Below are 23,574 nucleotides of genomic sequence, written 5' to 3' on the forward strand. Positions count from 1 at the left end.
TCGCAAACCACTAACCTCTCCAGTGATTCATATAAATGCACTCTCTCTTCCCTGTCCTCCTCTGTTCCATCACTACTGCTGTAAAAAGCGGACACTAGTATGATGTTACTGTATGCCGTGGTCTAAGCGGCAAAGTCCATCCTTTGAGAGAACGATTCCATTCAATTTATTTTTGTAACGCCCAAAATGACAACGGCGGTTTCCTCGAAGGTCGACGGTGAGAACAGATTAAACAATGTTCATGGGACTTGGCAATGTCCCAGCATCCCGTGTCCTCAGACAAATGTCCCAAGGTCCTTAGACCCTCCTTGTCGGCTAGGAAAAAGCACCAAACCTCTCCATCCACTCAGATGTTTGTGATTTAGTTTAGCATGTAAAATAAAGCAAATGAGACAGAACTCCCATGTTACTTTTATCTTTAGGTTATGCGTTTTACCTAATTTGTCTGTTACTACTATTTGAAAAATCCTTTTGAATGCTTGATAAAAACTGGATGATTAACTAGATATAAAGAGCAGTCAGTTACAGATTTTTACTGTATTGTATTTAAGCATTTTTCTTTTATTCCTTTTTGTGCAAAGAGGTTTGTTTGCCACCAAATGATCACAATGAAACACATAACGTTTCACATAATAGTCTTTTTCGTCTGGAGATTTGTCTGAAGAGGTTGCTGTTGACCTGACCACATTTCCTCTGGGCGTGCTTGACATTATTTCATTTTTATCAGCACAAATAATGATCTGCTATTCGTCAGTGCAGAGTGTTCATGCTTTTGTCCATGTTTTCACAGGGACGTGTTGACAGACTCATACCGCAGAGCCTTGGACAAGCTGAAGGACGACTACCAATGTAAACTAGCCTTAAAGGTAATTACGTTTTATACTTTTGTCCCATTATGAATAAACTGCAGACCAATTTCATGTCTGTTATGTATTGTAGTTCTCAGGGTTTGAACTAGAAAATTTACTAGGAAGACATGTGTTTATGTTTATTAGACTGGAATGGAAACAGAACAAACTATTTTAGTGCTAATATTTTAGTGTCTGGTCGAAATGTTTTGTCTCAAGAGTCCTCAGAAATCGTGGAACTCTTTCAGACAGAATTTGGGGAATCTGATGATGAAGTGCAATTGTTTGCGAGTAATTCAAAATGTTTGTCGCGTCCAGCATCGCCGCCAACAGGTTTATTTGAACTAGTGTTGGTTGATTTTTATGAAGTTAAAAAAAACATCCTTTTATGTAGATCTAGTTTACTCAAATACTAAATAAGATATCCAAAATCCTCTCTGTAAATGTCTTTGTATCTAGCATGTCAACAAAGTTAGGTAAGAAATACAAACTTGGTGTTTGCAGGCAATTTATATGTCCGAATTATGTGCAATTTTGGTAATTAAAAAAATGTAATTAAAAATTGTAATTGTAATTAAAACATTTTATGATGAAAATGGTGTTATACATTTTGTGCTTGCATTTATATATTAAGTAAAGTACAGAGCTTTTAACCCTATTATAATTGTATTCTTCCTGGTTGGACATGTGCACAAATACGACATAGGTAGAGGTAATTCCACAACTGTTACCTAGCAACCATACTGAAAACAGGGGCCAAAATCCATATAAATGACACAACAGTTATGATTTGACATGAAATATTACCTGATAATACCTTAATTATTTTGTTGAATGCACGTTTAAACTGTCAGAAAATGCACCTTTTCAGTTGGCGGCCAACCGCCATTAAAAGCAACACAACAACAACAATCAGCTCTTCTTCTTGTCATTTTTAAAGCTTTATTCTTCTAAAAAAAACAGGAGAACCTTTCATATGGACTTTAAATACACTGTTTTAGGGATTTAAAGTGTCTGAAGATGAAAAGCACCCAAGAGATTTAAGTTGTAAAAAATGTCATGTGTACCCTGAAACTAAACAAGCTGTCATTTTCTTTACACAACACCATAATAAATGTTTTCCCATGATGAATTATGCTATAGCAACAATGCAATAGTGTTCACATATGAGCTCATGTGCGCTGTGCCCTGAGGATGTGCCTTCAAATTAGCTGCTGTAACCGGATCAATATGCTGCATCATTCACTGTTATCATTATGGGTAATTAGCTGAAGTAAATCTCCCCCAGCAGAACGTGCCAGTGTTGTTCTTGGAGGGAGCAGACGGCAGGACAGCGTCCAACTCATTGTCACAGTTAGAGTTTCAAGGGGCGGCGGGTAGACATGCCAAAATCACACTCAAGTAGGAGTATTGCAATAATATAATAATATCACAATAATTGTAAATAATTTGCATATTCTGGTATTTTGTAACTATAAACTATTAAAAAGTGCAATGACTAAGTGGCAAACTCAGAGAAAATGGTTTGGGGTCTAATTCCCAGATTCCTTGCATGTGAGGGGGTTTCCTTTGTCAGTGGCTCTTAAACGTTACACACTAAGGACCACCTAAGAAATGCCTCTGTTAGATTATGGCAATGCCCCATACATAAATGTATCTGCAACATGTCTGAAATCGTTGGATACTGTTGGGTACTTCACAACGCGTTGTGGGAGGCTCACCCACCTCTGTATGGTCAATGCCAAGGCTGTTCCTACTTGCCCTGGTGCAGAGAGGGACATTATGCCCTGCGCTCACGTGATAAGTTTGGTTTGTCTGTCCCTGTGTGGGCACAGAACTCCTTCCAGACGGAGTTGAGATTACGTGAAATGGTCTCATTCAGGGGGTTTTGTTCGATTTTAAAAGACAAACTGGTCTGTTCTGGTCTTTTTGGCCCTTTTGGGGAAAGGCAGGTGTCAAGTCTTAGCCAGAAAAGAGTGTCTGTGCTTTTAAATGCAGATTTTGTTTTTTGTCTTTTAAAGGTGTAATGTAATTCCCCAAGTCACCCTTAAAAATTAGGTTTTCATCTCAATAGGTTCTTACCTATTGAGAATTAATAAAGGTTAATAAATTATTATAGCTGCAATATTATTAGTCCGAATTAAGCTTGCGCTAGAACTGCAGAGGAGTCTGTGTTTACCACCAAAACAAGCTTGTGTATGGTACACGTACCACAGTTTGAGAACCAGTGCTCTATGAGAATGATTTAAGTTTGATTAATCTTTATTCTCCTACAATCAAGATGTCATTGCTCAGAAAAAGTTTTCCCCTTACCTCCCCATACACACCCACACATCTCTACAGATTTGTATTTATTTGTATTATTTGGTGCTACACATGTATTCACGTAGAAGTGCCATAAAAAGCATACTGCAAACAAAACTAGTAGCTATAGTACATTGTATTTGAAAAAAGTAAAGAAAAAAAGTAAATGTTGAATTCAACCAATAGAAAGCCATAGTCACAGTCCACAAAAGGAGACGCTTGAACATAGTATGGATAAGATTAGGAGGCTTCTGGACCACCAGGCCGTGCAAGATAAACTAAATACACAAAGATACAGAGCAAGGCAATCTGTCTCTTAATAAGCCAACAGTGGAGCAGTGTCTCGAGCCTGCACTGGCACAAACAGCTCTGGAGGTTTGGTCGTGTAGACACAAATTACATTGAAATTAATAAATCAGTTCTTTGTTACTCATGTTCAGAAATTCTACTCTTCTGCATGTTTTTACAGTTCAAATTGTCTGACAAACATGTCATTAGCAAAAACTGTAAATATCCAAAACTTTGGCATGTGTGATACCAATGACATGAACCAGCCTGGCCCATATGTGCAGATGAAAACAGAGTATCAGATTTCTAAATTTGTCTAGATGCTTTAGATGTTGAAACAGGCTCTAGCAATAAATGACAATCCCCATGTGAATTACACAATTAATCAAATAATAGTACATACTTTGTTATACAACACATGATGTTATAGGTCAGTCTTGGTTTCGTAGATTCATTTGAAATACAATGAAGGATCCTCAGGTTCCAAATGGCATTTCTTGAGTCACTATGGGAGCTCTCGGTGTACTCTGACTCTCTCACATATCTTCCATGTATAGGACAATTTGATGTCTTTAAATTGGCAGTATTGAATGGTAGTTATGTTGGTTCAGCCTGTACCTGCCAAAAGCAATAGTCACTGGGATAGGCTCCAGTCACATATTCAGAAATAGCAAGAAAAGACTAGAGCTTTCGAATGAATTGAATAATCATAGTTATTGCTTCAACAACAAGTAATTCATACCTCCCATGAATATGGAAATGTGTCTAATCTACAGTTAAAGGCTTTAAAACATGAACCATGCTTTGTTTAAAAAATAAATAAGCCCTGACTCTGGCACCAGCAGGAGGCCGGTCCATGTTTAGTCCTGACTCTGGGCACCAGCAGGAGGCCGGTCCATGTTTAGTCCTGACTCAGGCACCAGCAGGAGGCCGGTCCATGTTTAGTCCTGACTCTGGCACCAGCAGGAGGCCGGTCCATGTTTAGTCCTGACTCTGGCACCAGCAGGAGGCCGGTCCATGTTTAGTCCTGACTCTGGCACCAGCAGGAGGCCGGTCCATGTTTAGTCCTGACTCTGGCACCAGCAGGAGGCCGGTCCATGTTTAGTCCTGACTCTGGCACCAGCAGGAGGCCGGTCCATGTTTAGTCCTGACTCAGGCACCAGCAGGAGGCCGGTCCATGTTTAGTCCTGACTCAGGCACCAGCAGGAGGCCGGTCCATGTTTAGTCCTGACTCAGGCACCAGCAGGAGGCCGGTCCATGTTTAGTCCTGACTCTGGCACCAGCAGGAGGCCGGTCCATGTTTAGTCCTGACTCTGGCACCAGCAGGAGGCCGGTCCATGTTTAGTCCTGACTCAGGCACCAGCAGGAGGCCGGTCCATGTTTAGTCCTGACTCTGGCACCAGCAGGAGGCCGGTCCATGTTTAGTCCTGACTCTGGCACCAGCAGAAGGCCGGTCCATGTTTAGCCCTGACTCTGGACACCAGCAGGAGGCCGGCCCATGTTTAGTCCTGACTCAGGCACCAGCAGGAGGCCGGTCCATGTTTAGCCCTGACTCTGGCACCAGCAGGAGGCCGGTCTATGTTTAGTCCTGACTCCGGCACCAGCAGGAGGCCGGTCCATGTTTGGTCCTGACTCTGGACACCAGCAGGAGGCCGGTCCATGTTTGGTCCTGACTCTGGACACCAGCAGGAGGCCGGTCCATGTTTAGTCCTGACTCTGGCACCAGCAGGAGGCCGGTCCATGTTTGGTCCTGACTCTGGACACCAGCAGGAGGCCGGTCCATGTTTGGTCCTGACTCTGGACACCAGCAGGAGGCCGGTCCATGTTTGGTCCTGACTCTGGACACCAGCAGGAGGCCGGTCCATGTTTAGTCCTGACTCTGGCACAAGCAGGAGGCCGGTCCATGTTTGGTCCTGACTCTGGACACCAGCAGGAGGCCGGTCCATGTTTAGTCCTGACTCTGGCACCAGCAGGAGGCCGGTCCATGTTTAGTCCTGACTCTGGCACCAGCAGGAGGCCGGTCCATGTTTAGTACTGACTCTGGCACCAGCAGGAGGCCGGTCCCTGAGATCCTCAGAGTCCGAGAATGTTCATATGGCACTAACATGTCCAAGATGTACTTTGGTGCTAGGCCATGGAGAGACTTGTACACAAGCAGAGCTGCTTTAAAGTCTATTCTCTGAGCCAAAGGGGCCAGTGCAGAGACCTGAGAACAGGACTAATGTGATGGTACTTCCTGGTTCTAGTCAGGACCCGAGCAGCAGCGTTCTGGATGAACTGCAGTTGTTTTACAGTGAGAAATATGCATTGATAAGTCTCTCCAAGTCTGGAGTGCAAATACAATGGACAATAGAGTTGGGCAATATTGACAAAAATGAATATCTTGATTTCTCTTTATTTTGAGTATCCCAATAGTCAGAGGTTATTATGTCCTTCCAATAGAGATATGTTACAACATTTACAACACTTTAAATGTATTTGTTGAGGTTTAATTATCAGACGAATGTGAAATGTCTCAAATGTGAGAAATGTCAAATAATACCTTTATTTGAAAGTTTACAACATAACTTTTGTCATTTTAATTTCCACCCAGCTCTTTTTCACTAAACAATTTACTCAACTACTTATCTTAATTTCAATGTGCAGTATTGCTCACCTCTACTAGACAGGTTCCTTGAATTAGTCTTATAGAGTAAACATTGCCATCTTAATAAGTAGCCCAATGCCTTGTTCAGCTCAAGACAAACTAAAACTATTGGCTATACAGTACACTTAAAGCTCTCACTCATTCCTTCCCTTATGGTTATGGTTCATCATGGGCTTCCCCAGTCACGCATGTCCTCATCACCGCGGAGAGGAAGTGGTCATTGACATGCAACACAAATAAATGGCAGCTGTGTGCAAAGAAAAGCTAAACGATCATCACCCTTTGAATCCTCCACGCCGCTCGCTCACACGTACACGTCTGCAGAGGCACAGAGGAAGTGGTGTCTTCTCACGTCGTACACTTACACGCAACCACCCCCCCCAACCCTCGGCCCCCATGCGCCGCTTCTCACGCCACTCTCGCACCCACAGCCTACACAACCTTCACTACTCACGCACATCCACAGGCGCTCTCTTGGAACAATGGGCACACATGAGCAGTTCGTCTCGGCTCCAGCTGCAGGCCAAAGGAAAACAAGGTGTCCACAGCTAACACTTACAGATATGTCACACAGCAGCGACCCACATGACAGTTTTATGGTTCCACTCGGCTGGAAGGACGAGACATCCAAACCAGTTACTGTGCCGTCATGGTTACAGCCCGTGACAAGAATGTTACTTTTGCTAAATTCACACCGACAACTTCAAGGGAAAGTCTACTGAAGGTTACAACTTGCGTGACCTTCAATGCATATTTGGAAGTAAAAATGCAATGCCGTGCAGAATATGTACAGCCACAAAAGCCAAGGTTACATTTCCCCTTTCGCAACAAAGCAATGAGTTGTCAAAGTTCTAAACTTTAATCCTGGCAATTGTATTTAGGTTGTAAGCCTAATCTTCTTCGTACATTTGTTTTTTCTTATTGTAAGTAATGCCATAGTCTAAATAGAATCTGTTGGTGTTGATTTGGTATTGTTTTTATCAAATATCTGTCTGTGTCAGTGGAATTATGTTTTAGACTAGAGACAAAGACTAGTTGGTGTTGTTTTGGTTGTTTCCTGGTTACATCAGGACCAAATCTACATTTCACTGTTTTGTGGCTGTTGATATTTCCTCTCCTTGGCAAAAACAAAAAAACACATTACAAACTGAATTCTACTGGATTTTATGTTAAAGCAAATTGTTCTTGTGATTATACTTTATATTTCCAGTGCAGCACGCGACATTAATTATAAAACACAGCAATAAAAAAGTCACGGGAAATACAAATACACTAGACTAGTCTTTAAACTCAAAAACAGAAACTCGCCTGTATAAAAAAACAAAAACAGACAGTGTGGAACAATGTAATAAATGTGTTTGTATGTTAAAGGTCCCATAACATGCAAAAACGACTTTTCAGAGCTTTTAACCTTCTTACATTGCTATTTGTGCTTCATATATGTACCCAGAGTGTTTTTTTGATTGATTCCCGCAGTGTTTAGCTATATTACAGACTATCTCCTTTCCTCGAATCTCCAAACTGACGGGGGGTGTCTACAAGACCGCGTCATAACCACAAGCACGCGTCATTATCCCCTCTCACCCTTCCCCTCGCCCCTCTCCACCCGCCTCCCCCTCCCGCCTGCCGCCTTCCCCCCCCTTCCCCCCGGCTCCGCGCTGCTGCAGTCTGCCGTGTCTCCCTACAAGCCCGAGGTTTTTCTGCTTCGATTTACAACGAAACACGGCTCAAAGAGGCCCAAAACTTCATTAATGATATTGCACTCTTTACTATTATCACAATGGTGAAGGTTGATGTGGCAGTTGATAAACAGAGAGAAGTTCTATCCGATACCGAAAAACCAGGAAATAAGAGTGCGATGGACATAAGACTTTTATATGTATATATATATAGATCTATAGATATATCTGTTCTGCGCACGCTGTAGAATAAACACCAGATTTATTTAGTCTCAAAGTAGTGTTGATCTGAAGTTCTATCGTTTCTCACTCACTGGCGCGGAGCGGCGCATCGCGGAGCAGACAGCTGTGGGGGACACACTACGTCACGGGTTGGGCGGGGGAGCCAGATCGTTCTTCGCAAGGGTGGGGGCGAATATCAAACCAAGCCGTTTGCATTTCCGGGTTGGTGAGGGGGTCCAAGGTCTGGGTGATATTTCTTAACTATTATGTTAAGGGTGTTGCACAACCCTTATAATTATCAATAATACACTTAGGATAGACTACGAAACGTGAAAAAAAGCATGTTATGGCACCTTTAATAGTAATAGAACGTACAGGCCTACTGCAATACTTGGCATGTCTTACAATACAGATGAAGCATATATAGCAATACTTTGGAGTGGGAATTTTAAAGCTCTTGCAATCTGATTCTAATTACATTCACATTCCTGTCAACAATAACTATGTTTTGAACAAATAAAGGTTGATGCAACAGTCTAAAACAAATTGGCATCAAGTTTTGAGCTAATAAGCTACACTCACCTCTAACCTTTTTCTTCCTGTACTTTTGCTGTAGCTGAGTGAAGCCCTGGAGGAGCAGCGTTCAGAGCACGCAGCCCAGCTCCGGGAGCAGATGTCAGAGGTCCTCAGGGAGACCAGTCTGGAGCTGAGCATCCACACAGAGAAGAACCGGACACTACTTTTGCAGTATCAGCGCGACTCGGCCCGGCTACAACAGAAGGTCAGGTCTGCAGGCCATCGATTTTCATTTGAAGACCGTTTTTCCCCCTATCCTGACCTCTTATGTGTGCCATTTGAGACTGTATAGTTTGACGTTCAGACATGCACTTTGAAGTAATAGCTCACATTCTTTTGAGGAGTGTTCCCAGAGAAAGGATTTGCTGTATATTTTTGTCTGTGTTCGGGTTTACAAACGCAGTAAGTATTTCTGTGCTTTGACCTCAGCTCCAGCAGCCTCAGTGTAAACAGCCTCCCGGTGACCTAGTGAGACACACACATACATTCTGGGGTGGGGACAGTGAGCAGAGGAGGTCAGCGAGGATGAGACCAGAGAAAACAAAGAATAACTTCCGGATCTCACATTTGTTACTTATATAAAGATGGTGTGCTTACCAAACTGTTGTGTAAAGAATAAAATAACTCAAATTATCAATATGTTTATGACTCTATGTCGGTCACAACTGTCATGTGACTGGCGGCTTCTTATCTCATAACAATTGCACATAAAGGTGCCAAGGTCAAAAGTATTGAAACCCAGATGCTAATAAATACAAAAAGTATCCGAGCTAGTACATTTAATACAATTTCAAGTATTGATAGTATAAAGCATCCCATAAACAGGACTGAATGCTGAAATTATCTTGATTTATATCAGAACTAGAAGTTTGCATGGTTATGTTCTTCATTAAACTATGTTCTTCATTAAACTGTTGAAAATAAGGGCTGCACCGTGGCTGAGTGGATAGCACGCATGTCATGAGTGCGAATCTAACTCGCACAAAAAAAATCTTTTAAAAAAATAAGTCTTGAAATATTGTTTTCATTTATTGTATTATTACTGTGGTATCGAGTCTCGAGCCGTTTCCTTAGTATTAAAAATCAATTTTGAAATGTTAGGATCGTGACAACACTGAGGTGCACTATGTAACTTATGTAGTGGGGTCAGCTTCCTGCTTGCCTCCATGGAGATGTTAATGATTGGCCTGAAATCTTCCACACTGTGGCATTTAACTTCCCGTATATGTTTAATTTACTCAATTATTGTTTTACTGTAAAATTTAAAAAACATGAATTATTTTGCGAATGTTTAAAGTTCTTACACATCATCGGTGTAATCCCTCATTCGTCCAGGCATGTTCCATAGTAGAAAAAGCTTCAGTTGTAGTCATCTGGACTCAGTTAGAAATATAGACGTTTCGACTCTCATCCAAGAGTCATTGTCAATAAAAGAATTTAGGTCAAGAACTCCGATATTTATACTATTCTGTGGTAAGTCCAGCCCATTGGGAGGAGCCTTCCTAAAGAGGAAAGAGTTGTTTGTTTCAACAGAAACTTACCCTCTAGGTATCTACCGAGCCTATTCAACCCTTTAATGGGCTATTAGTCTCCCCTTTGTCTTTGTGAGACCCTGGCTCACTCACCCTGAGTACCTGATTAGTCTCTAAATGTCCTGGTACTGGTCCTCTACCTTTCCAGGGGTTCAGTATACCATTGTAGACTACAGGAAGATTGAACCTTAGACCTCCGTTTCTGTTTAAAGAAGGTTTTTCTTTTTTAACAAAAATAGCTTCCTTAACTCCTCTTTCAAACCATCTTTTCTCCCTGCTTAAAACCTTCACCTCACCGTCTTCAAACGAGTGATTAGAGGCTTCAAGATGAAGATGCACGGCGCTCTGTGGTCCTGAACTTGTATTTCTTCTGTGCTGATAGAGCCTCTTGTGTAGAGGCTGTTTCGTCTCACCTATGTAACGTTCTTTACAACTTTCTTCACTGCATTGGATCGAATAAACTACATTGCTGTTTTTGAGTCGGCAACTTGTCCTTAGGATGAACCAGTTTTTGTCTTAAAGTGTTTCCTGGTTTAAAATAAACAGGGACTTCGTGTTGTTTAAAAATTCTCTGCAGTTTTTCCGACAGGCCAGAGACATAAGGGATAGAAACACCCTTCCTCCTCTGTTCAGTTTCCCTTTTGTCCTGCTTCTTGGTTCTCTTCACTCTGTTGAGAGCCCAAGCTGGGTAACCACAGGCTGAGAGGGCATTTCGGACATGTTTTTCCTCTTTCTTCTTGCCCTCTGAGCTGGTGGGCACACCTTGAGCTCTGTGTTGTAAGGTTCTGATCACACCCATCTTGTGCTGTAGTGGGTGGTTGGAACCAAAGAGCAGATACTGGTCCGTGTGTGTAGGTTTCCTATATACTTCTATTTGGAGTTTCACGTCCTCTCCTCTGATCGTGGAACAATCAAGAAAGGCCAAGTGATTCTCCTTAGCGTCTTCTCTTGTAAACCTGATATGAGGGTTGAATAGGCTCGGTAGATACCTAGAGGGTAAGTTTCTGTTGAAACAAACAACTCTTTCCTCTTTAGGAAGGCTCCTCCCAATGGGCTGGACTTACCACAGAATAGTATAAATATCGGAGTTCTCGATCTAAATTCTTTTATTGACAATGACTCTTGGATGAGAGTCGAAACGTCTATTTTTCTAACTGAGTCTAGATGACTACAACTGAAGCTTTTTCTACTATGTTCTTACACATTGTTTACACTGGTACTGATCATTTTAGCTGTCAAATTTACCACACTTTTAATATGACACGCCTCTTGCCAAGTACTTAGTGCAGTGGTCCCCAAACGTTTTGACTCGAGGGCCACATTGGGTTCTAAAATTTGACCGAGGGGCCGGGCCAGGAAAATATGGATGGCTCTGAGCGCGTACTCATCGAGTGAGTGTTACGTTGTGACATGAGATAATTACACAGAAATATGGTCCAGATAATGATGCACATGTGTCTTTTGACTCGTGAGTCAGGTCTGGCCAAGAAAGTCTCATTTACACAATAGTGACACGCCAGTTGTCTATTGAACGTGCCCGCACCCCGCGCTGCGCCCCGGGCTGCGGTCCGCGCTGCGCTGCGGGACTAATAAGACTAATTTCTCAGTGAATATGATTCTGATTGTAATACAACACACACCGTTTTGAAACTAAAAATGTAGAGAACACGACGTGTCCCCTGGACAGTGCTTCTACTGTCCACAAGTCTTCTTCAGTGTGTCAAACACTTGTGCTTCCTGCTTGATTGGCCCCGGTGGCCGTTTGTGGTGAATTTTCGGTTACCCCCCACGAGTCCGAAGGTTCACTGGTCCGAAGGTTTTAAAGGTTCACTAGTTCGAAGGTTCACTGGTCCGAAGGTTTTAAAGGTTCACTAGTCAGAAGGTTCACTGGTCCGAAGGTTTTAAAGGTTCACTAGTCCGAAGGTTCACTGGTCCGAAGGTTTTAAAGGTTCACTAGTCAGAAGGTTCACTGGTCCGAAGGTTTTAAAGGTTCACTAGTCAGAAGGTTCACTGGTCCGAAGGTTTTAAAGGTTCACTAGTCAGAAGGTTCACTGGTCCGAAGGTTTTAAAGGTTCACTAGTCAGAAGGTTCACTGGTCCGAAGGTTTTAAAGGTTCACTAGTCAGAAGGTTCACTGGTCCGAAGGTTTTAAAGGTTCGCTAGTCCGAAGGTTCGCTAGTCCGAAGGTTCGCTAGTCCGAAGGTTTTAAAGGTTCACTAGTCCGAAGGTTCACTGGTCCGAAGGTTTTAAAGGTTCACTAGTCCGAAGTTCACTGGTCCGAAGGTTTTAAAGGTTCGCTAGTCCGAAGGTTCGCTAGTCCGAAGGTTCACTAGTCCGAAGGTTCACTGGTCCGAAGGTTCACTAGTCCGAAGGTTCACTAGTCCGAAGGTTCACTGGTCCGAAGGTTCGCTAGTCCGAAGGTTCGCTAGTCCGAAGGTTTGCTAGTCCGAAGGTTCACTGGTCCGAAGGTTCACTGGTCCGAAGGTTCACTAGTCCGAAGGTTCACTGGTCCGAAGGTTCGCTAGTCCGAAGGTTCACTGGTCCGAAGGTTCACTAGTCCGAAGGTTCACTAGTCCGAAGGTTCACTGGTCCGAAGTTTCGCTAGTCCGAAGGTTCACTAGTCCGAAGGTTCGTTAGTCCGAAGGTTCGTTAGTCCGAAAGTTCCTCATAGGCTAAAGTGAAGGTGCAGACGGCATCGGGATGTAGTCAGTCTGTAAAATGCGCACGAAGCACCAAGACACGCACTGGGGCTCGTCACAACGTTTTGTGTCCCAGCTGCTCACAGGTGGCACCGCAAGTTGTACTGTGTATATAAAAGTAACAAGGGAACATCTCGAATCCTCCGCTTTATGCCTTCATTTGATCATAAGAAATATGCGTGATCTGAACCCTCCACTCTATGCCTTCATTTGATCATAAGTATAGAAATACGCGTGATCCGATCACCGTAGGATTGGTAGTCAAAAGGGAAATTCAGCTTCTGAAGACCAAAGTGTCTATTTTGCTATTTCGGGCCGCGACTCCTGAAACTGCTGGGCTATTTGACCGCGCCGTGACTACTGGAAAACAGTTTAATCCCGGAGTTAATTAACCCTTGTATGGTGTTCGGGTCTATGGGACCCGTTTTCAGTTTTCATCAAAAGAAAAATAATACAATGCAATGCCTACACTTTTATATTACATACATGGTGTAAAGGTCAATTTGACACATTTATGTTTTATGGTAAGGTTTTGCTTTATTTTGGTAACTTCCTGTGTAACCGGAAGTGATGGTAAAACGGAAGTCTACTTGACACACTGGAAAAGACGAAAAGTAAATTGAACAACGGAAAACGGTCAAAACACGGACAAACTCAAGGATCTAGCTACAGTCGACAGGGGAACAAGGTCTGTAATGGAAAACAATTGTATTTATGAGATATTTGAAATGTTTTATGGATGTATATGTTGTATATTGTGTAAAATATAGTACCAATGTAATGAGTTAGAAATACGGGGATTTGCGTCCAAAGTGTAATTGTCTTTTTATTTTATTCTGTCTAGCTCTTACGTTGGTTGAATGACACGGAAAGGCTCATTAAAAGACATTTAACCATCAGTTCTGGCCTTCTCAATTCGACTGGACGCTACACATGGTGTTCGGGTCCACTGGACCCAGGGAACACACACACACTGTGTGCGTGTGCGTGTGTGTGCGTGTGTGTGTGTGTGTGTATGTGTGAGAACAAAGAAAGAGCGATGCTGTGAAGTATGTGGGCCCAAGATGGACCTGAAGACCCAATATACGTGCATCAAGTGCAACAAATACATTTGAAACAGACACACAACCAAACTCTGTCACTCATGTGTTGTATAGGCAATGTGTTCAATGGGCTCTAGACTGACGTGGTCACTGCATGTGTTCAGCTTGCGTTGTGTAAACTGTGTTTTGCTATTAAAATTACCTGATTACTAATGAAGTTCATTGAAATTCAAATAAATAAAAGTTTATCATCATGAAAAACATTGCTTCATTTGTAAATTACTTTGATTTTGTCCACTCTTATCTTGGGTATAATTGATTTCCTTGATTTTACTAAAAAAAAAAAAAAAAAAAAAACGAGTAGCACTTTAATTCATAAATGTGTGATAATAAAGTTAGTTAGCGGGTCCAACAGACCCGGAACACCAGCTGAGTAACAAAACAATGACCACCATTAATTCATTAATAATACGATAAGGAGCTCAGGCTATGCACAGAAACAAGTCAGTTATGGAAAATACGTGAGTTTGATCATAAAAAGTGCATTAACACTAGAAAAGTCTTAAAAGCCAGTGTGTAGGGCAAAGGGAGGCGAGGAGAGCCTGCTGCGTGGAGACACGTCTTTGGTGAGGAGAGCCGCGAGTAGACACCTTCGGACCAGTGAACCTTCGGACTTGTGAACCTTAAAAATTCAGAATTTTCATACTAGTGAACCTTCGGACTCGTGGGCAGCCACCAGATTTTCTTGTGCGCGCACTAAGTGCGAGCAGTGCACTATGTGCGAGCAGTGCGCAGCTGCGCAGGCGCGCAGCTTAGAGGGAACAGTGCCATCTCTTGGGGAAAATGTGGGCATTACAGGCGAAAGGTAAAATGAACGGCCAGCCGCAGTATCGTGAGTTTGAATCCCGACTCCGACATTTGCTGCATGTCCTCCTTTCGCTCTCATCATTCCCCTTCCTTTCTTTCTCATTCCATCTACTGTCTAATAAAGCCTACGGCAAAACAAATAAAAACATTTTTATAAATAATTGTATTATATTTTAATATAATTTGGACAAGCTTGGCCGGCCGGATTGAAAGGCCCAACGGGCCGGATGTGGCCCGCGGGCTGTAGTTTGGGGACCACTGACTTAGAGACTAAATACTTGCGCCCCCTGCTGACAACAGTAGTGTTTTGTATCGACAGACATCAAGGCTGAATTACTATTACTTATTTTTGTGTCATTACTATACAGCTCAACATTTCCAATTGCACATTGGTTGTTACAGTTGGCGGAGCGGGATGAACAGGTGGAAGGACTTCAGATCAAGCTGGAGGAGGAGAGGAAGTCTGAGAAGCACCAGAGCAGGAAACAAGAGGAGAAGGTCCAAGAGGAGAGGGACATGTGGAGACAGCAACTGCTCCAGGCTCAGACTGAAGTGCAGACCATGACTGAGAGCAACAGACTCCTGCAGCGAGAGGTGGGCTCAAACACTTTTCAGACACAAGAATAGAACACCGAAACAAACAGTTATCACTTTAAATAAATTCTACACTTCAACTCAACAGTGCACAATAATGAAAATGTCCTGTAGTGTTACTAGAACACAACTTCTTTTTACGAGTTACTTGTGTACAAAGGTGTTGGCATAAGTCGTAAGGATACATACTTTACTAAAATTACACATTTATCTCACTTTAAATTTAAAAAAGATATGTGTAAGAAGTTTAATGCGTCCTGCGGTGTGTTAAAAAGTCAGTCACACAAAAAGTAGAAGGAGCTCGTGTGTCATTTATGCACCAGCATTTAAACTCAAAAGAAACAATGATCATATTCTTGTTTTTGTCAAATCTTACTTTTTTGAGTTGAGCATGCACCAGTTTTATATCCTGTGGTGTGAATTGTTTAAAAAGTCTCCTTTAGGATGGGACAGTTACATAATTATAGACATAATTATGATGATTATGCTTGTTGTAGAACTGATTCGTCTTAAATAAATGTATATATTTTTGTATTTTGCGTGTCAGACAGAAAAAAGGCAGTACACCCTCAAACGACGAGTACCCACCTATAATTACAACATAATACAATTAAATCCAGGATGATAAGGATGCTTCAGGGCTGTTATGATTTTTGAATAAATACAGGGTCAAGGATTTGCTGAAAACATTTACCACATTGGAATACATTTAGGGGAAAATTAAACCCAGTAAAAAAAACTTTTTTTTTTTAAAAAACTTAGAAATACTATTTTGAGTTTTGAGAAAAGTTAACTATTTATTTTATTATTTATTCTACAATTTTCTACTTCTGATGTGTCACTGGATTCTATTACAATTCCTCCAAACAGTCACACAATTGAACAAATATGACCATTATAATATTCTGATCACTATCATGAAATCATTCTCTTTCTACTGTCAAAGATGTATTAGTATTTGGGTGCTCCCATTACAATACTGTTTCCTTAAAAGAACCTAAAAACATCTGAAGAAATGTCTTTTCAAGCGCTTCTCAAAAATAAATTCCTCCCTCATTGTTGCTCTCTATATTCCACTGGGATGTCAATGCTATCCAAACAAAAGTAGATTAAATAGAGTGGCACTCACAATGTGGTAGGAAGTGACTGAAAAGACGGACAGTTCTTATTTGCTTTGGCAGTCGATTGTGCCGTGATTGATTTCTGTGCCAGATTGGACTAAAAGGGACCTGGAGCAGATAAAAGAGTCAGGAGACAGTAGATGCGTGCGCTAAGATGTTCATATAAGGAGTGAGGAGGAAGTGTGTGCGTGCTGTCAGCTGTGAATGGAACAGTGACAGAGCAAAAGTCATTTGTACACCGACGCAGGAAGTACAATGGGTACACAAAGAGGTTTGTTAAGGATGTGTAACCACGGAGAAGTGGGTGGCTGAGTAACTTGTTTAAAACATCATTAGATCATTAGCTTAAGTTGCAGATCAAAGGCAATTTCTTGGAACTTATTTTCTTGTGAGTGAAGAACATTTCCAAGAACATTATACATTTCATATTAGATGTTAAAGAGAACCAAATAGTGCAACAGCACTACAGGGACAGCAGGGAGGATTTCTTGTGTCTCCCAGTAGAGCAACCAGACAGTAACAGTAACTGTAACAGTAACAGTAACGGTAACAGTAAAACAGTAAAACAGTAACGGTAACAGTAAAACAGTAACAGTAACAGTAAAACAGTAACAGGAACAGTAACAGAAACGGTAACTAACGGTAACGGTAAAACAGTAACACTAGCACTAGCACTAGCACTAGCAGTAACACTAGCACTAGCACTAGCAGTAACACTAACACTAACACTAACACTAGCACTAGCAGTAGCAGTAGCAGTAGCAGTAGCAGTAGCAGTAGCAGTAACACTAACACTAACACTAACACTAACACTAACACTAACACTAACACTAACACTAACACTAACACTAACACTAACACTAACACTAACACTAGCACTAGCACTAGCACTAGCAGTAGCAGTAGCAGTAGCAGTAGCAGTAACAGTAACAGTAACAGTAACACTAGCACTAGCACTAGCACTAGCACTAGCAGCAGCAGCAGTAGCAGCAGCAGCAACAGCAGCAGCAGCAGCCCCCCCTGTCAAACTGCCAATTACGTAAATCTTTTGTGTAAAAACAATACAATTTATTCAGAAAATATCTTATATTCTTATTAGCATAAATGTGTAAAATAATATATATATATATATCCATATATGTATCTATGAATAGATATAGATGTATACTTTGTTTGCGCCGTGCGGTCTGCTGCCTGGCGCAGCCTGCATCACTTTTCTGCATACCCATGGGGCGGCCAGAGCCCCATAGAAAAGCAATGGGGATTTTTTGGCCAATCCAATCACAATCAAAAGTGACTACGTCACTATGGTTTTCTCCATAAGAAAATAGCGACTCCAGAAAGCGCCCTTTTGAACGTAGTAGCTACGCCATAGAGCTTCGCTTTTTACGCTAGAGACAGAGGCATGTGTGCGTGCGACGTATGCGGAAGTGCCACACACTGTGTTTTCCGTGTTTACTTCTTAAAACTGCGTCTACAGACGTCTGTTACAAAAGGTACGTCCAAAACGACTCAGAATGAGCTGCTCAACTGTCCATCCATCCATTTTCTACCGCTTGTTCCCTTTCGGGGTTGCGGGTGACTGGAGCCTATCCCAGTGACTTCGGGCCTTAGGCGGGGTACACCCTGGACAGTGGCCAACTTGTCGCAGGGCCAACACAGAGACACAGACATTACAGACAGTTCACGCTCACATTCATTCACTAGGGCCAATTTAGAGTCACCAATTTTTACCTAACACATGCATGTCTTTGGACGGTGGGAGGAAGCCGGAGAACCCGGAGAGAACCCACGGTAACACGGGGAGAACATGCAGACTCCACCCAGAGAGATCATGTGATGTTGGTCTGGTCCGGGAATCGAACCCACGATGTCCTTCTTGGGAGGCAAGAGCGCTAACCGCCTTTGCCACCGTGCACCCTACTCAACTGTTTGTTGGCTTTATTCGTGTTGAAATGAGAGCGGCTGATTTCGTATCAATCCAAAATGAGACATGTGATCTGTCAAACTCCATGACAACATACACACTAAAGAGGAGAGTTTTTTTTTTAGTTTATTACTTGAATAAGGCTAACGCTAAGCATTAAGTATAGCTTAACTTCTATTGATAAATGCTTTATATACTTTTGTTATTAGAAAACCTATGAAAGAAAGCCATAAATGACAACTTTCCATACAGCAATAATGGCTGTGATGATTAAATATAAAAATGTAAAATGTTACTCATGTAGTTCAGGGTAATTAATTCCACTTAAAAGCTGTTTTATGAAACACCAACAATTGTTTGTGTTTTTATTTCCTCGTCATGTAGTAATGTCTACTCTGCACGATAAGTTACACTATCACTGAGATTTTTGATTTGCTCTTGTCAATCTGATATTTGATAGAAGTGTAAAATGTAATTTTATGTCAAATGTATTTTCTCACAAATGGAATCTGCCTCTAAGTCATTGTATTATCATTAACAAAAGTGGACATAAAGTGTGTTTACTTAATTAATGCAGTTGTAGATGTGTATTTAAAATATGTATCCATACTGTCAATGTTGAAATTTTCAATTTTGGACATTTGAAAAGAACACGGTCATGTCAAATAGCCCCCCCTATATTTTGTACCACAAGCCGCTAACAGTTATGCATTCTAAAGTCTGAGAGGGAAGCAAGCTGGGCTATATTCCTCTTCCGTGATTCAAAATTGTGCCCATCACATTTGGCTTTATTATATATATATATATATATATATATATATATATATATATATATATATATATATATATATATATATATATATATATATATATATATATATATATATATATATATATATATATACCTAAAGTGTGAATTAATTTATGGCTACTATTGGCTTTGGCCTATTATTAAAGTGGCTATACCTAATTTATTGTCCATGCAGTTTTGCAATGAGCACATTTTTTGTTGAAAAAGCAGCTCTTAGGGTAAAAGTCTGCATAAAATGATTTAGCGTTTTATAGTTTATCCTGATGGCAAAACTCTGCTCTAGAGTCTGAAAGTTGTGAAAAGTGTTTATGAACTCATAGTAGTAAATAATTAGGATACGTTGCTTTGTAGTTGCTGCAAATTGTTTAAAGGACAAATGCATTACTTGTATTTTATAACCTTTTAAACATGCTCTTGTGTACCTTTGCCTGGCATCTCATGTTTTAAAACCCCAAAAAATAAAACAAACAAAAAAACAGCACTTCATGTCACTCTGGCTTTTCCCATGCTAGACTGGCTGCAGAGGGAATTACATTGTTGGCTGCAGAGGGAATTACATTGTTGCCACGCTGTTGTAATCATTGTGATTAGATGGCTGAAATGCTCAGAACAAGTCTGGTGAAACAGCACAGAAGATCCCGGAGCTATGTCATAGGAAAATTCAGAACAAAGTGTTTTTGACCCTCGTGTGTGTTTTTGATGAGGGAACAATGTTAGCACATGGTAAAAAAAAAAAAAAAGCTCAAAAAGTCAGTTGTGCATAATATGTGTGCTTCAAATTAAACGAGTTACTGATATGTTTTTCACGTTTTAAGACAATACAAATGGTACAACACCTTTTATAAGTCTGACTCAACCAATAACAACTGCAGCTGAAATAACAACCACTGTGTTGTGTCCCTGGGAGACCCTTTACCCACTGTGTGAATGTAATCTGTTGCCGTCATTGGTGAGAGTCACAGAGGCGGTTTGTACAGATAAGCAGCCAACCAGGAAGCTTTCCACTCCGCAGTATGGTGTGTGAATGAATGAGGCCCACTGTAGTGCTTTGACAGGCTTGTCAAGTTTGTATTTTTCTGTAATTCCAAGCTAAAGCTATTCATAATAAAAACATTTAAAACATAGCTAGTTCATTTTAACTAACTGTTTGCAGTGGTCCATATGTTTTGCCCCTCTCACCTAATGCATTCTGAGCTAATTATTCACCGCAATGAGCAAAGAGTTTGCCGAAAGACAAAGCTCTCGATTTACCGGTCAATCTATGTTCCTACCCTCACCTATGGTCACGAGCTGTGGGTAATGATTGAAAGGACAAGATTGCGGATACAAGAGGTCAAAATGAGTTTCCTCCGCCGGGTGGCTGGGTGCTTCCTTAGCGATAGGGTGTGGAGCTCGGAGTAGAGCCGCTGCTCCTCCAGCTGTTCCGGATGCCTCCTGGGTGCCTCCCTGGGGAGGTGTTTTGTGCATGTCCCATCGAGGCCCCATGGAAGACTCAGAACACGCTGGAGGGACTATGTCTCTCGGCTGGCATGGGAACGCCTCAGGTTCCCCCCGGAGGAGTTGGAAGAAGTGTCTGGGGAGGAGGAAGTCTGGGAGTCCCTGTTTAGAGAGTTGCCTCTGCGACCTGCCCCCGGATAAGCGGAAAAAGATGGATGGATGTAGTTTAGAAATGCTTTTCACAACTGAGCCCATTACGCTAAAGCTAACAAACATTAGCATGCTAACAAGGCTTTTCCTGCTGTGTGGACAATAAAACACTCTATAATTAGATGCAGACAGAGCACTGCAATCACCTAAGAGCTGTTTTTTCAATATGTATCTGTACTCGGTTAAAACAGATTTGACTTCAGTACAAAATACGATATAGCCCGTTAAATTTTTTTTTTTTTAACCCAGCCTCTTGTCCTTCTTTTCTTTAAAATGACTGGGTACAAAACGTTCATCAAATTTGTATGGTATATTACATGAAATATTTTAACATTACAAGAAATACCCCTTAAATACCTCCCACTTGTCAATCAAGATCTTGCATTTATGTAATTAAAATACAATACTAGTTTGACTTAAGTCTGAAAGTGACTGCCCTCTTCTTGTGTCTTCTGCTGGCCTTCTGTCACATCTCCTCCCCTCCTCCTTCATCCTGGACCACCCACTGCACTACCTGTCCATCAGTTCAATGTGCCTTATGACCACTCTGTAACAAACAACTTTTTTTCTTTTTTTTAATGATTTTTGCTCAATTCAGTCAAGCCCTTCAACTCAATCTTGGTTGTATTTTGATATATCGTCGACTCTGCGCCGTCTTTCTTATCTGGCCCTGAGTCTATAACTGGTTCCTTTATAAAACGTGTATTGATTTGTAAGATAAGATAAGATAAGATATTCCTTTATTGTCCCACATGGGGAAATTTCATTGGTGCAACGCAGGTAGATACAGAGGTAGATACAGAAAAGTGTGTGTGTGTGTGTGTGTGTGTGTGTGTGTGTGTGTGTGTGTGTGTGTGTGTGTGGGTGTGGGTGTGGGTGTGGGTGTGTGTGTGTGTGTGTGTGGGTGTGGGGGTGGGTGTGTGTGTGTGTGTGTGTGTGTGTGTGTGTGTGTGTGTGTGTGTGTGGGTGTGGGTGTGGGTGTGGGTGTGTGTGTGGGTGTGGGTGTGGGTGTGGGTGTGGGTGTGGGTGTGGGTGTGTGTGTGTGTGTGTGTGGGTGTGGGGGTGGGTGTGGGTGTGTGTGTGTGTGTGTGTGTGGGGGGGGGGCTGTGTGTGTGTGTGTGTGTGTGTGTGTGTGGGTGTGGGTGTGGGTGTGGGTGTGTGTGTGTGTGTGTGTGTGTGTGTGTGTGTGTGTGTGTGGGTGTGTGTGTGTGGGTGTGTGTGTGTGTGTGTGTGTGTGTGTGTGTGGGTGTGTGTGTGTGTGTGTGTGTGTGTGTGTGTGTGGGGGGGGGGGTGGGTGTGGGTGTGTGAGGTAGATAATGAGGTTTTTGATCTTGACCTTGTGATGTCTTCCTGGTTTCCCGATAGTGAGGATTTGATCATTGGATGTAAGAATGAAAGACTGACCCCGTTTCACAGAAAGAGAAAAAAACTCAAAGTGTAGTACCGGTAAATATTCACATTTATAAAGTTCAGTCTCTCCATTTGTGGATGATAGGAAATAATTTTTCTATACCCATTATAGAAAGTAAGATTTTTAGTGTCACAATTATCGGATCAAAATCGGGATTTTAGCATTATTCATGATTGATTCCATGACCAAACAACAGTGAAATCCTTAATCTATTTTCATTCACAATGTCAAATAGGGTTGTCAAACGTTTCAAAATAATTTGCTAAGTACTAAAATTAAAAACTAAAAACTACCGTAGATACTCATTTGAACTGGTAAAAACTTGACCTTTTCTGTCAACAGTTTCAGAATGATCTAGAGCTTTTTCACAGCTAGTGTAAGTTTACATGGAAACATAAAAAAAATACCATCATTTTGTGTTGGAAATGACCAACACTATTGTCTAATACATTACCTTGGTCCCACATTTACATAATCAAACTTTCTGAATGCTAAAGTAAAAGTGATGTAAACAGCCAAATAAAAGCACTTTACATTTAGGTTTATTTTATATAAAAAGCTGTTTGCTGAAAGGAGCCTTTTAAAGGGGCTATATCTGATTTCATGAGATACAAAAAGCTATACTAACTTTTACAAAAGCAAAAAACATGCTAGAATGTTGTACTAGCCTCCGCTAACAGGTAAAACTACGGTGACTTTATCAGTCAGTCAACAGCCTGATATTTAAACTTTGGATTCCAGGTCATGTGTACAGACTACAGTAAGTTATCATGCTGCAACATGAGGTGATGGTTGAGGATGAATGGAACAACAACAAACCCTCCCAATAAAGCAAAACCAAACATTTCAAAGGGGCCTTTTATTGTGGCCAGTCTAAGGCATTCATCCCGTATCATGATATGTCACACCTGGTGGTGGAGGTGGGTTGGATTATTACCATTAATATTATTGCTCAGTAAGAAATAGGTCTTTTGTGCATAGACACTTTGAGTTCAGCTCATGAAAATTGGGAACAAAACAAAAGTGTTGCCTTCCTATTTTTGTTCAGTGTAGTATAGCAGCTGTGTATAGTATAGCAGCAGAACATAATATAGCAGCCATATATACCGGTACTAGTATAGCAGCTATATATACAGCATATATAGTTTAGGTTAATTAGACATATATAGTGTAAAAGCATCTATTCGGGAGAAAAATAAATTGCACTGTGCTGTCTGCATCTAATTATTGAGCTTTTTATTCTCTGTGAAGCCGGAAGTGCACTGTTAACATGCTAGTTGCTAGCTTTACAGTCAAGGCAAAATTTCACTCTGGGTATAGAAAGTTGTGAAAACCATTTATAAACTCATCACATTGAAT

At 41.4% G+C, this 23,574-nt stretch overlaps 1 protein-coding gene across 1 annotated transcript in view; it reads left to right on the top strand.

Moving 5' to 3' along the window:
- Positions 1-23,574, top strand: part of lekr1 (Leucine-, glutamate- and lysine-rich protein 1) — a 150,129-nt gene that overhangs the window by 114,442 nt on the left and 12,113 nt on the right. The window contains exons 11-13 of the mRNA XM_072459552.1: positions 791-866; positions 8,605-8,769; positions 15,107-15,298. Coding sequence (XP_072315653.1) covers positions 791-866; positions 8,605-8,769; positions 15,107-15,298 — 433 coding nt within the window. The remainder of the gene's footprint in view (positions 1-790; positions 867-8,604; positions 8,770-15,106; positions 15,299-23,574) is intronic.

The sequence above is a fragment of the Eucyclogobius newberryi genome, unplaced genomic scaffold (assembly GCF_026437365.1).
Source record: "Eucyclogobius newberryi isolate DKJ021-1_F unplaced genomic scaffold, fEucNew1.0.hap1 SCAF_10, whole genome shotgun sequence".
NCBI lineage: Eukaryota > Metazoa > Chordata > Actinopteri > Gobiiformes > Gobiidae > Eucyclogobius > Eucyclogobius newberryi.